The following is a 12,804-nucleotide window of genomic DNA, read 5'->3' as shown; positions in this document are numbered from 1 at the left end:
CTTGTTTTTTTGGTAATAGGAAGCCAGAAAATGTTAAGTCTTGAACGTAAAACGTTCTTTTTAACACCGTAAAATTTCAAGTTTCAATTTGGAAACCACATTAAGATGAGATGTTGCATTACTGTGCTGAGAAGGCTGTTGCTGGCGACTCTCAAAGATGTTGCCTGAAGTCTCGAGTCCCACACTCGGTCAGGGAGAGAGACTAATGTTGAATTTTCCAAAGGAACATGAGTGCTGAGGTCAGTCCATAGTTCACAGGGTGAATCCTCAGGCCCAGATTGCTAATCAGTGGTGACCACTATCGATTAAATAAAGCAGAAGAAGGACAGTAAAAGTACTGGAACGAGAATTTTCCAGAAACAAGAAATAAATTATTAGGAAGTGACGGTTATCCTGGTAGCTAGGAGTCCCATCGTGGAGAGACTTGTTCTGTGGTGAAGCACTCGCTTCGCATGGCACTAAGGGAGGGGAGAGTCAGAACCTCAGGGGAGTAAGCTTAGTCAGATTTCAACACTCTCTGTGGCACAGAAAACCCAGGCAGTCATCAGTTGATTGTCAGAAAATGTTAACGTTGTGAAAGATTATCCTCATTAACCATAGTAACAATGGCGTTTTATATTGAGTGGCTCTCTTGAATCTAAAGCCCTTGTTGTGTGCATTGTCCCACCCAGTTCTCTGTACTTTTTTGGGTGAGGTAATACAGAGAGGTTAAATTACTTTCACAAGGACAGCTAGTAAGTGAGAGAACTGAGTTTTTAATATTTTAAACATAAAATGTTGAGGGTGATTGTTGAACTGTCTTTGGTTTTCTAGGTATATAAATCTGTGGTTTATGGTGCTGGAGGAATAATCTAAAAATTTATTTAATATTGCAACTGAACAAAAAGGGACCCAGACTGATTGGCTGGCAAGAGTCAGAGAAATTCCCCCTCTCCTTTTTAAAGTTACCGTGCTGTAGGTTTTTTTTTTCTATAGTATCTTGATTGGAGTATAACTGCTTTACAATGTTGTGTTAGTTTCTACTGTACAACATGGTGTAGGTTTTCATATGAGAGCTTTACTTTCATTTACATGAAGCAGCCTGAGAGCAGAGACCTGGTCTTCCAGTGTCTCCCTGACTCACCCCACCCGCCGCGCTCTTAGCTGGCGCTCACAGATCCGCTTGAATGAGTCAGGTATGGGCCTTGCTGTTGGGAGGCGGTAACGATGTCGTTGCATGTTGACTGAGCTGCAGAGTGAAACGGCATTGGTTCTTCTTAGTAACAATTTACTGTACGTACAGCACATATGCTCTCTGTTAAAAAAAACTGCACAGGTAATAGAGGTTCAGCAGCATGTATCTTTTTTTCACACACGTGTACTTTACATTTTGAAACACTCTCAGCCTACAGAAACATCGCAGGTGTAGTGCAGAGGACTTCTTTCCCCATGAACTATGTGAGAGAGTGAGTTGCCGGCATGTTTCATCGCCCTTGACTGTCAGTACTTTATTATGTGTTTCCTACAAACAAGAACATTCTCCTCCGTCACCACAATGCAGGAATCAAAATCAGGAAATGAACACACAGACTTCTCTACCGTCGAATTCTCTGAGCTCTTCTGGTGGTGCCAGTTGACCCGGTGCTCACCTTGTAGAGAAAGGCCCCACGGGGACCCTGGGTGGCACTTGACTGTCCCCTCAGCCTCCTTTGGTCCAGAACAGTTCTCAGTCCTTTCTGACTTTCATGACCTTGACGTTTGTGAAGACTACAGGCCATTTTGTGGAATGTTCCTCAATTTGGATTTGTCCGATGTTTCCTCATGATTAGATTCAGGTTTTGCATCTTTGGCAGGAATATCACAGAAGAGCCAGTATTTATCTTTTTCAAAGATTAGTTTTACATTTTATTTTCTGTTTCCTTAGAGCGTTTCCCAAAGTGTATTCTGCGGAACTAGCACCTACTGTGTTCTCAACACCGTGCCACCTATAGAAGGTAGGATTCGAAAGCTTTTGACTTACAGGAAGGGGTGGGCTTGGCAGTGAGAGTAATTCCATCGTTGTAGTGCAGGAAAGCCTGTGATGAGGAGTGAGAAGACCTGGGTTCTGCCTTTAACTTGCTGTGTGATCTTAGATGAGTTACTTAATCCATCTGGGGGTAGCAAAATAATACTCCCCTCGTAAAGTTTCTGTGAGGATTAAAAAGGCAAAGGGTTTAATCCCATGGAAAACTCAGAGCACTTTGCAAATGTTAGATATACGAATACAACGATTCTGTAATTCTAGTGTCAAATTCTGGGTGACTTAGAGTAGGAGCCTTGTGGTATTGCGGGAAAAGCCAGAGGTCATGTCTGAATCCCATTTGAGCCACTTACTAGCTGTAGATCTTGGGCAAATTAATCTGAACCTCAGGTTCTTCATCTGTAAAATGGGGTGATTATGCCCAGATGGGTTATTGTGACGATTAAATGAAGGAGTACAATGTAAAATCGTTTCTGGATGCTTGATATAGAGTCCCACAAATGTCTGCTCCCTCATAAATAGTAGAAAATAAATGTACTTGATCACAGGGAGCTCAGATTGAAGTTGAATGGGACGAAGCAGGAGAGGACGCCCCAAACCCAAATTGACGGCAGCTGATCGCAAGGCTTCTGGGCCTCGCCACTTTATCTGCCCCCACCTACATGTTTTTAGATTGAAAATATAAAATTCAGGTAAATAGTGAGAAGTTTATTAAACCTGAGTTTGAGTTGTCTTAGAGCTGGGTCAGAGGTTTGGTAATATGATTGACAGGGAGAGGGTATCTGGCCACCTAAAAATAGAAAGGGTAGGATTTGATGATCACACGCACTCTAAGAAGAGGAAAGGGCTTGTGAAATAGCAACGCTAGTTATCCTTTTCTGTTAAAAAAACTTATTTTTTTTAACCTTTAAAAAAATCTTTTGGATAATTACAACTGAGTTTAATTCATTTTGGAGAATTTCTTTCGGGAAGAATAAGAAGAAATCAAACCAAGGCTTGGCACATAGTTGGTGCTTAATTAATATTTATTTTGTATGGATAGCTATTTGAAGGTCTTAGATTAGTAACAGCAGTATTACTGCTGTGAGCACCGTGCTGACTTGAATTTAACAATATGCGCTTATGTTTTCCTGAATCAGTTCCTATCCTACTAATTAAATCTAAGCACATAATAATTAGAGCTAAACAGAAAATTGTAGCGCTTCCTTTTAATTTTACCACTCCAAGTTGTCGATCAAATATATTCCCAGTAAGATTGAGCAGTTTGGTACACTGTTAGACCAACCTATTTTGAACAGTTTGTTCTAGCGGTTGAGAGGTTAATCATAATCAACTTGATTGAATAACAGTGTTTGTAATTATTCACAAAACCAAAATTATTGAATTTGTATTAATTATGAATCAAAATAAAATGGATACATCATTTCCATGTTAGACTTAATACAGTTATGATTTACCTTGTAGAAGTCAACAGTGTGTTCCAAGGAAAAGGTCAAATACATTTCTTTGGATTTAAATGAAGGATTTGGTAATGTGAAATCTCAGATTTAGAAATAAAACATGAAAATAAGAATTCTGCTTTTTGCCTAATTAACTAAGTGAATGAGCATTCTCGTACATTTTAGAAAGTTTTAGTTGAGTTATACTATGCCTCTAAAGTTATTATTTGGAAAATATTTGAAGGTTGACTGGAAAAGGTGGTTCATTCTCTGGAATTAATAGCTGTCAGCCAAACAAATCATCTGTCAATTTCAAGAGCTTCACAAGTTATTTTTATTGTGGAGTAGGTTAGAAAATTATTTTGTGAAGTCATGTATCAGACACGCATATTTTGCTAGATAACGGTAGTGAAGTGTTTTACTGTATTCGGTGGACACGCTTCCATCTTGCAGCGTCAAGAGTTTAACCCTCTGGATTTAAATACCGAGAGGCAGTTGGAACCACTGTGTGTAACTTACTTTCAACCTTAACACTCAAGGTACTGTTGGGATCCTTGTACTGAGACAAGGGTTTAAAAGCTGGTACATGTGTTATCTAATTATGATATCAATTATAGTTACTCCAAAAACATTGAAAAACATTTAATTAAACAACACAATTTTATACAGTATAGCCCTATGAGCAGTTCTTTTCTAATGTGAAAGCAAAGTTACTCTTTATTCCATTTTAACTAGAAAAACTGAAATTTGAAAATACGAGTTTTAACAGTTTGGCTGTTTGAATTCCTGATATTCTTTTCCCAGTATTAAAACTGCCCTCTTCATAATGCACAGTGGGAAAAATTATCCATTGTTCTGTTTCTTAAAAACATCCAATTTATATACAGCATGAACCTAAAATTCTGGAAATAGCACAGTTTAAAAACTGATTAAGGGGAACCCACTGGCCTGTCACACTTCTGTTCCTTTTGAACCCATGGCTGCACATCCCCGTAAAGTGCTAAATTTAGAAACTTGATTGAGGCAGTGCTCACACAGCTATTCTCCTTTTCCTCTTTAAAAGCCTTTGGGCCGATTCACTGCTGCCTGATTTGGTATCAGAGTGGAAGGTAGAAAGAAGCCTTTTCTCTAGCAGTTAGTTGTGCTGTTGAGAAGCCCGCTCGCTCGTTCCCTCCCTCCCTCCCTCCCTCCCTCTCTCTCTCTCTCCCTCCCTCTCTCTCTCTCTCTCTCTCTCTCTCTCTCTCTCCCCCTCTCCCTCTCCCTCTCCCTCTCCCTCTCTCTCTCTCTCTCTTTTTCCCTCCCTCCCTCTCTCTCCCTCTCCTTCCCTCCCTCCCTCCCTCTCTCTCTCTCTCTCTCTCTCTCCCCCCACCCCCCCCCCACACCCACACATACACCCACACACTCACTCCTATGCTTCCTATGCCGCAGGACAGCTGGGTTCTTCAAGGAGGCTAAAAGGACAGATGATTAACATCAGGTTGTGACCACAAACATAGAAATAGAAGCTGGGGTTTCATATTCCATTCATTGTCAAAATTATACGTAAATAGTTTTTTCAGAGCTATGGCTAGTCATATACTATTCAAAGTAAGCCAATTGATTGAGCATCTAGCATAGTACTGTTTTCATAGAAGGTACCCTGTAATTGGTAAATATTGGAATTGAGTATAGATTTTAGAATTTTTTCACCTCTACTTTGAAGATTATACACATCGGGAGATTTTTAAAGAGCAGAGTAAAACCACCTTAGGGAAATTGAGAAGGGAGGTGAAGGCTCCTGTGATTTGGCATTGTGCACTTTAAAGTTTTATGGCCCATGGTACCTCCCTTGGGAGGATGAAGTGCAGGGAGCATGCATAAGCGCATAAAATTACAAAGGTTTTGTAGTGTGTAATTAATACAGAACTTTCTATGAACTTGCTTTTAGTTAAACCCTATTTTTTTTTTTTTTTTTTGGTTTCGTAGCAAGGTTTTTTTAAAGTTTAATTTTATCTTGCTATTAAATTAAAATTTTGCAGTCAATTTTTAAGGTTTTCAGGTTGTTATACTGCTTCTAGAAATAGAGGATAGGCATTATAATTCAACTGGTTGTGTAGTTCATGGGCCAAAAAAGATTTAATATGCTAAAACTCTCAAGTTCTTCCCTATAGGAAGATGTAGTAAATTTTTTAGATGTTATTTCTATACCCAGTATTTCCCTGTTAAGATCTTTTCCTTGAGAAGAAATGTGTTAATCAGATGAAAAGTGTTTGGAGAAGATTTTATTATGACTGTAGAAGTATTTTTTATTCTTTTATGTTTTTCGCATGTTCAAAAAATAGTCTGTGCTAAACAAAATTGTAGTAAATGACTGGAAAAATATACTACTGTATTTCACTTTCAACATTCTTAACTAATACCTGTATGCCTATATAAGGTTGTTAATTGTAAGGCATTTAAAATTACTGAATGTGACAGTAAATTCTCTAGGGATCTATGCCTGGAGGAGAATTAGAGATTATCTCATTCTCCTTGATTTGGGAAAGCTGAAAATATTAAGTAACTTACCCAAGGTCACACAATTCGAAAGTAGCAGAACTGGGCCAGAATCCTGGGCTTTTGACTTGGAGTTCTTTTTTACCTTACTGATATCAGAGTGAGTTATTTCACCTGTGACCTTCTGGAGCGAGTCCAGTCTTCAGTATTTTAATGTATTGCTCCTTAGCACCCAGTTATGCATTGTGCCCTTTGGATGCTGGGGCTTCCATTTGGCATTAAAAAAAAATTGGAGTGGGTAATTTGAAACTTTGACCTAAATGTGTCAAACCTGGCAAGAAATTAGGAGCCAGGCAAAGGGACTTTGTTACAGGAATGAAACAAGAAATGATATGTAAATAAACAAGTGAATGAAAAAAGGAAATGATCTCTTTTAGAAAGTATGTGAACGAGAAAAGGAAATGATCTCTTTTAGAAAGTATCAGTGAGACTGATTATCAGATAGACATACCATCTAGTCTGAAAGTAAGGAGCTTTTCCCTCACTGATTTAGAAGAGTTACGTTTTGATGAAATACATTAATCGTATAGATATATATATGTAAATCAAATTAATTAAAAGTGTATGTTTTTAGATTTAGGCTAGAAAGGCCAGCCTCTGTATTACCTAGGTAGCTAACTGGAGGTTTAAATTCCTTATATGTATAAGATTTGTAATTTTCTTCGGAAAGGATAAGTCTCATTTCTATTCTAGGGGATGAAGTAGTATTAGTTTATCAATAAAGTAAGCAGTCGTATTTTATTATAATTCCTCTTTTCTAAAAGCCATAAAAATGTTTTCAGCTGTTAATAGAAGATTTCTAGGTGTTGTGAGTTTAAATCATTGTGTAGTTTTGATGTACTTCATGGAAGCCTGGTGAAGGACCCTTTAAAAGCAATGTTCTGTTTATGGGCAGCTGCTGGGGTATTCCCTGTTCATTTGCTCGCCATGGAGCAAAAAGCTCAATCTTATTTTAGAGCCTCTTGACCAGATTCCTGCTGCCGTCTATCTGATAAGTGTGTAAATGAGTTTTGTTAGCTAAGAGGAATAATGCCCCTGGTCTCCCAGTGACTAAAACTCAGCTGCTGTTTCTGACCTTGCCAGTGTACTTAACAGGAGATTTTCTCTATGATCTTCTCTGAATTTATTGTTTTCTTCTTTATAGATGATCATGGGAACAGCAATAGTAGTCATGTAAAAATCTTTTTACCGAAAAAGCTGCTTGAATGTCTGCCGAAATGTTCAAGTTTACCCAAAGAGAGGCACCGTTGGAACACTAATGAGGTAGATAAATTTCTATTTTTAGGGGTACAATTTTTTTTAAGGGCAAACTCGCTAGGTCATTTTGCATAGTACTACTTTATATTAGCTTTAAATTCAAAATATTGAACTAGGAAATTGTAAATGAGAAGAACACTTAATTTGGATTTGACAGAAACCAACATGTTTTTTGACCTATCTCTGATCTGCTTGGCTTGTGTTGAAAAATATCAAATGTGCACGCTGACTTACTAAGGTAGCATGAGTTTCTGTCTTTGTGTTTTCTTGCATTTTGGTGTGTTGCATTTGGTGGTTGACTCTGTTCGCATCTCAGTTAAACCTTAGTTCTTATGTTGGCATGAATTGATAAGGGTACAGCTCCAGTGTTCCACAGAATGTGCCGTGTCTTGACAATGTGACGCTTCTGTAGAATTTGGAAGGGCAGGGTTCTTATTAGCAAAATAGCTCTTGTCCTCTCTGATGAAGAAAGTTTGCATGGAGAATTAACTGGTTTACCTTAATGATAGGAATTTGTATTAAGAATGAAGGCTGTATAGTAGGTTGTTGATCTGACGTTCAGTTAGAAGGAAGATTGATGAAGTAGAGTGAATCAGAGTTTATTTTGTTGGATGATGTTTCCTTTTTTGGTAAATCTTAATCTGGAAGTCTTAATATTAGGGGTGGATTGCTTTGTCATCTTTTTTATTTTGAAATCTGACTATTTCAATTTAGGGTAATACCCGTTTAGTGTGGTGATGAGAATTGGGTCTGTGTCCATCATGCTGGGAATTCTATTCCTTTAATTCAAATGGCTGGGGTTACTGGTTTGGCAGAGTTGGTCTCAGTCAATTCGTGTTGCTGGTTCAACATTTATCAATACTTCCAAGTTAAGTTACAAATATAACACCCTGCCCTGTATTGGGCTCTCAGTTTTGTTAAGAGACAAGAAGAAAATAGTGCTGCCTATTCACCCTTATTTTTAAAAAATTGTTTTCTCAAATTCTTGACTTACAATGCTTTTGTTTTGAGTTATGAGGTTGTGTGAAAGTCTCTTCACTTACCCTAGTTTACAGAGTTAAATACTCACGAGAACCTCATAGTTTTGTTACCTTGTCTCAACTGATTTTAAACTTCTTTTAAGGTATGTACATTTTGATTATTTGAATAAATTATATTTCCCCCCTCAGACAGAATACTTTTGTTTTGACAAACAGCTAGTTTGGAGGCCTGTTGTTTTAATCAGTCATCTATTAACTGTTTCAAACATTTTAGACATGAAAACAGAGTAAAGGTGCTGAAAATTAGTCCTAATCGTAGATCAGTACAATTTGGGAGCCACTCAGTAAGTCAAAACTAGGTCATGAAATATTAAAGAACTCAGTAAGTTTCTTAGTAGTTCCTGAAACAGGATTTGATACTATGTTATACATTAGTTCCAGTTTTTTAATAAATGTAACAGAACATAATTTTTTCAGTATTATCTTTTTATGTAATTGGAAATTTATTTTAATTATGACTTGAAATTATATTTGAAACCAGCAATTGCTTAGTGAATTAAAGTTAGTGGTCTTAAGAGTCTTACAGAGCTGGAGGTAACAGTGTCAGAAATTTAGTTGGTGGATTATTTAGATGAGTGGTTTCAAAACTTTTTTGGAACTTTTGAGCACAGCCCTTCAACTTTCACACATTTGTTTACCTCTAAATTATTTACATGTCCCACCTTACTAATATTTTAGGTACATTATGAAACACCCAATAAGGAATTTTTATAGAGGACAAAATTAAGAGGCAGATAAGAAGTCGTTTGGCATTTTCTTCTAGGACCCAGTGCACCTAGCCCCTCAGAGACCGTTGGTTTAGGTCCCAGTGTGGCTTAAGTTCAAGTCCTAAGACGGGAGACTGCATCCCCTTCCGACCGGTGCAGTGTGAGACTGGGGTCTGGGAAACGTGGGGTGTTTGCACAAGCTGTCACTGCTGCTGCAATGTGGGTAGAAGAGTGTGTGGTCCTGTGGAAGGCGGGGGCGTGGCAGGGGGCCTCGGCTGGCAGGGGCCAATGCACATGCCCTCTTCTCTTGCCATCGGTTGTGCTTTCGGTGATCTCCCTGCTGAAAACCGACGAAAACTCCTACGACAGAACTGAATTCAAAGGTTGGCCCATATTTCTGTGTGGAGGGCTTTGGCTTTTTTTTCTTGTTGATTTTTGGCTTTAGGAAAAAAACGGGAATCTTGGAGTGACAGCAGGAGTTGTTAATTCTGTAGGGTGTTGTGTGGTGATGGTGACATGTCATTTTTTTTTTACTGGCTCAGATAATAGAAACAAAACAATTAGTACTCCTGTGAAAGTACTTGTTTCTCTGACCTGGCTGGGTTTGGCATTTTCCCATGTCTTTCAGCCTGCCATCCTTAATGTCGCCACTGAGACCTGAAGGAGGTGTGTCTCAGTGGGACTTTGTGGCCCCGGGTAAGGCGGGGTCACGTTCAGGCAGCATTGCCCGTGGAATCTCTTCAATCGCTCAGGGAGTAGAGCGTAGCCACCCTGCTTTGCGAAGGGCCCGCCCTCCTCCGGGGTTGGGGTAGCTTGCCGTGTTCTGTGGAGGACCCCGTGAAGGAGCCGGCTGGTATTTAGGAGCTGTGTTGTACAAAAACTACATTCCTGTTGATCCCACTTCCTGGGACCAGGCACTTGCACTGGGAGGGGCGTGTGGCACAAGCGCAGTTGCGAGCACAGCCGATGTGGGTGTTTTCCATCTCACTCTCTGCACAGCATCTGTTCGCCAAGTAGACTGGCGGCCGGGGTTGCCTGTATGAGATGTCAACTGTCATCTTTCTCTGTCACCCGTGTTCTCTCTCTCTCTCTCTCTGATGGGTGTATACAGTTGAGTTCCTGGGTATAATTTGACTCCTCTGTACTTTTGAGAGAGTCCGTTCCTCAGACCTGTGTTGTAACATCTGCGGTTACTTGAGAAAACCCACCATGTATACTGTGCCTGTGCATCTGTTGAGAGAGGGAGGGCGAGATGGTGCCCTTTCACGTGTCGCTGGGTATCAGCACCCGCTCCCTGCTGGTGACTGGGTGCTGTGTATCGTTAGTTAGTTCTGAGCCTTCTAATGATATTGCAAGGTGTGTAATGTTTCCTTTTACAGATGAGGGAGTGTGGGTAGAAAGTGGTGAAATAATTCGGTCAAGGTAGCACACTTGACAGGGCCTGTCTCTGTCTGAGCTTCATTTCTTCTACATTGTTGATTAATTCTTAGGAACATTCATTCTACTGTGTGTCGTCTAGGCTTTCAATTAAAGACGCATAACCCTTAACCACATTAGCGTACCTGGCAGATCCATTCTGGAATTTAGTTTTGGATTAAAAAGAGTTAATATAAGATTAGTATTGTGGGTTCACATGCAAATTTGGTAAAGCTGAAAGTCACTAAAAAGGAAGACTCTTAGAAGATAAGGCAGATTTTAGGGCCTACTTAAACACTCTCAGGGCTTCCCTGGTGGCACAGTGGTTGAGAGTCTGCCTGCCGATGCAGGGGACACGGGTTCGTGCCCCGGTCCGGGAAGATCCCACATGCCTCGGAGCGGCTGGGCCCGAGAGCCATGGCCGCTGAGCCTGCGCGTCCGGAGCCTGTGCTCCGCAACGGGAGAGGCCACGGCAGTGAGAGGCCCGCGTACCGCAAAACAAAACAAAACAAGAAAACACTTTTAACCTTTTCTAACTCACTGGAATAAGTAAGATCTCCTGCCCTTCTTGAATGTTATTTGCAATTGAAAAATAACTGTTGTATCTGAAAACAAATCAATTTTAGATTATGCTCTCTCAGCCAAAAACACTCTTTTCCCAGGTTCTGAAAACAACATGGAGACGGTGATGATGGTCATTATGGCAGCTAACATTTATTGACCATCTACTGTATGCTAGGCACTGTTGAGTTCTTTCTGTGAATAATCACATTTACTCCTTGAACTGATACTATGAGGTAGGTTTTGTGATTATTCTTACAATATAGATGAGGAAACTTGAGCCACAGAGATGTTAAAGTACCTGAAAGTGGTGGCTTTGGAAGTCCAAGTCTATAGCCTGATTTTGGAGTCCATACTTTCTATAGTTCTGTCCCAAAGAACGATTTCAAATAAGACTTTCCCAAGATCTCATGCTGTTTAGTGACTGCTAATCCTTTTGTTTTATTCATTTGCTTCTTTTTTCATTTTGCATTTTCCAGTATTATACGTAAACTGAATGTATTTTTTTCTGAGGATTAAAAAAACAAGTAGCAAACACTCATTTCTTAGGGAAGGAGTTTTAATTCTTAATAATGAATATTCACATGTGGGCTCTGGATGAGGAAGAAAATATATTAAAAAATAGAAATTTTGTACCTGTGCACAACTGGAGGGTTGATAGGCTTGATTTTATATCCTGGGCAGGAGAGAAAGAATGTATTAAACACAGAGCACATTTGTTAAAGAACCAACTCTTATTTCATCATCAGTTTGGTATTCACATCTTCATTAGGTGAACTATTATAATTTTCTGCATTTTAAGTTGATATTTTTAAGGCCCAGAGCCAGAAATAATTATGCTAATGCAGCCTTCTGATTACACAAATGACTACTTCATAATTACACATATTAGTGCTCCATATATGTTGTCCAGACTGAAATTCCTTTTGTTTAGTCATTAATTAGCTGTTTGACTTAAAATGTAACTACTGCATTCCCCGCTTGCTGGATCTGGATTTCAGATGGCATTCTTCCAAAGCCAAACTAATGTAGCACCATGAACTTTTTATAATGAAATTGTTCTCCTTACATATGTTCAGATCATTTTTGTGTGCTGCTGTTTTTGAACTATTAATGCTCTTTCTTTTGCTTGTTTTTCCTCTAATACAAAGTTTCTCCAGAGTAAGCAAACAAAAAAGAATTCTAGTTTGTATTGATCTTAAAGAAAGTTGCAGCACAGGTTTGTAGTTAGTGGTAGCTTCAGAGATTTTCATGTTAAATGCATTTCTTTTTTTTTTTTTTCCCCCCCGGTATGCGGGCCTCTCACTGTTGTGGCCTCTCCCGTTGTGGAGCACAGGCTCCGGACGCGCAGGCCCAGCGGCCGTGGCTCACGGGCCCAGCCGCTCCGCGGCTTGTGGGATCCTCCCGGACCGGGGCACGAACCCGCGTCTCCTGCATCAGCAGGCGGACTCTCAACCACTGCGCCACCAGGGAAGCCCTAAATGCATTTTTTTTAATGGTAAAAATGTCTGTCGAGGGAGCAGTACACATATAGATTGATGCATTCTCAGCCATACCAGAGAAGCTGAAGAAGAAAAACTCCTTGAGTATAATGCTTTTCAAAGGGAGAGAATTACCCTTTTAAATTTTGAATACTTTTTTCCCTCAATTTTTTTTTTTTTTTTTTTGCGGTACGCGGGCCTCTCACTGTTGTGGCCTCTCCCGTTGCGGAGCACAGGCTCCGGACGCGCAGGCTCAGCGGCCGTGGCTCACGGGCCCAGCCGCTCCGCGGCATGTGGGATCTTCCCGGACCGGGGCACGAACCCGTGTCCCCTGCATTGGCAGGGGGACTCTCAACCATTGCACCACCA

At 40.0% G+C, this 12,804-nt stretch overlaps 1 protein-coding gene across 17 annotated transcripts in view; it reads left to right on the top strand.

The window, feature by feature from the left end:
• The window catches only part of CAMTA1 (calmodulin binding transcription activator 1), an 899,707-nt gene that overhangs the window by 26,060 nt on the left and 860,843 nt on the right, over positions 1–12,804 (top strand). For 14 of the 17 annotated variants that reach the window (XM_067018318.1, XM_067018274.1, XM_067018312.1 and 11 more), the window contains exons 2-3: positions 1,904–1,973; positions 7,118–7,236. The exons of 1 other annotated variant lie outside the window; for it this stretch is intronic. In XM_067018318.1, the coding sequence (XP_066874419.1) occupies positions 1,904–1,973; positions 7,118–7,236 (189 nt within the window). The remainder of the gene's footprint in view (positions 1–1,903; positions 1,974–7,117; positions 7,237–12,804) is intronic. 2 more of the 17 variants (XM_059052105.2, XM_067018283.1) reach the window with 1 other exon arrangement.

The sequence above is a fragment of the Kogia breviceps genome, chromosome 1 (genome assembly GCF_026419965.1).
Source record: "Kogia breviceps isolate mKogBre1 chromosome 1, mKogBre1 haplotype 1, whole genome shotgun sequence".
Classification (NCBI taxonomy): domain Eukaryota; kingdom Metazoa; phylum Chordata; class Mammalia; order Artiodactyla; family Physeteridae; genus Kogia; species Kogia breviceps.
Note: the sequence above shows the minus strand (reverse complement) of the source record. Positions and strands in the feature narration are given on the sequence as shown.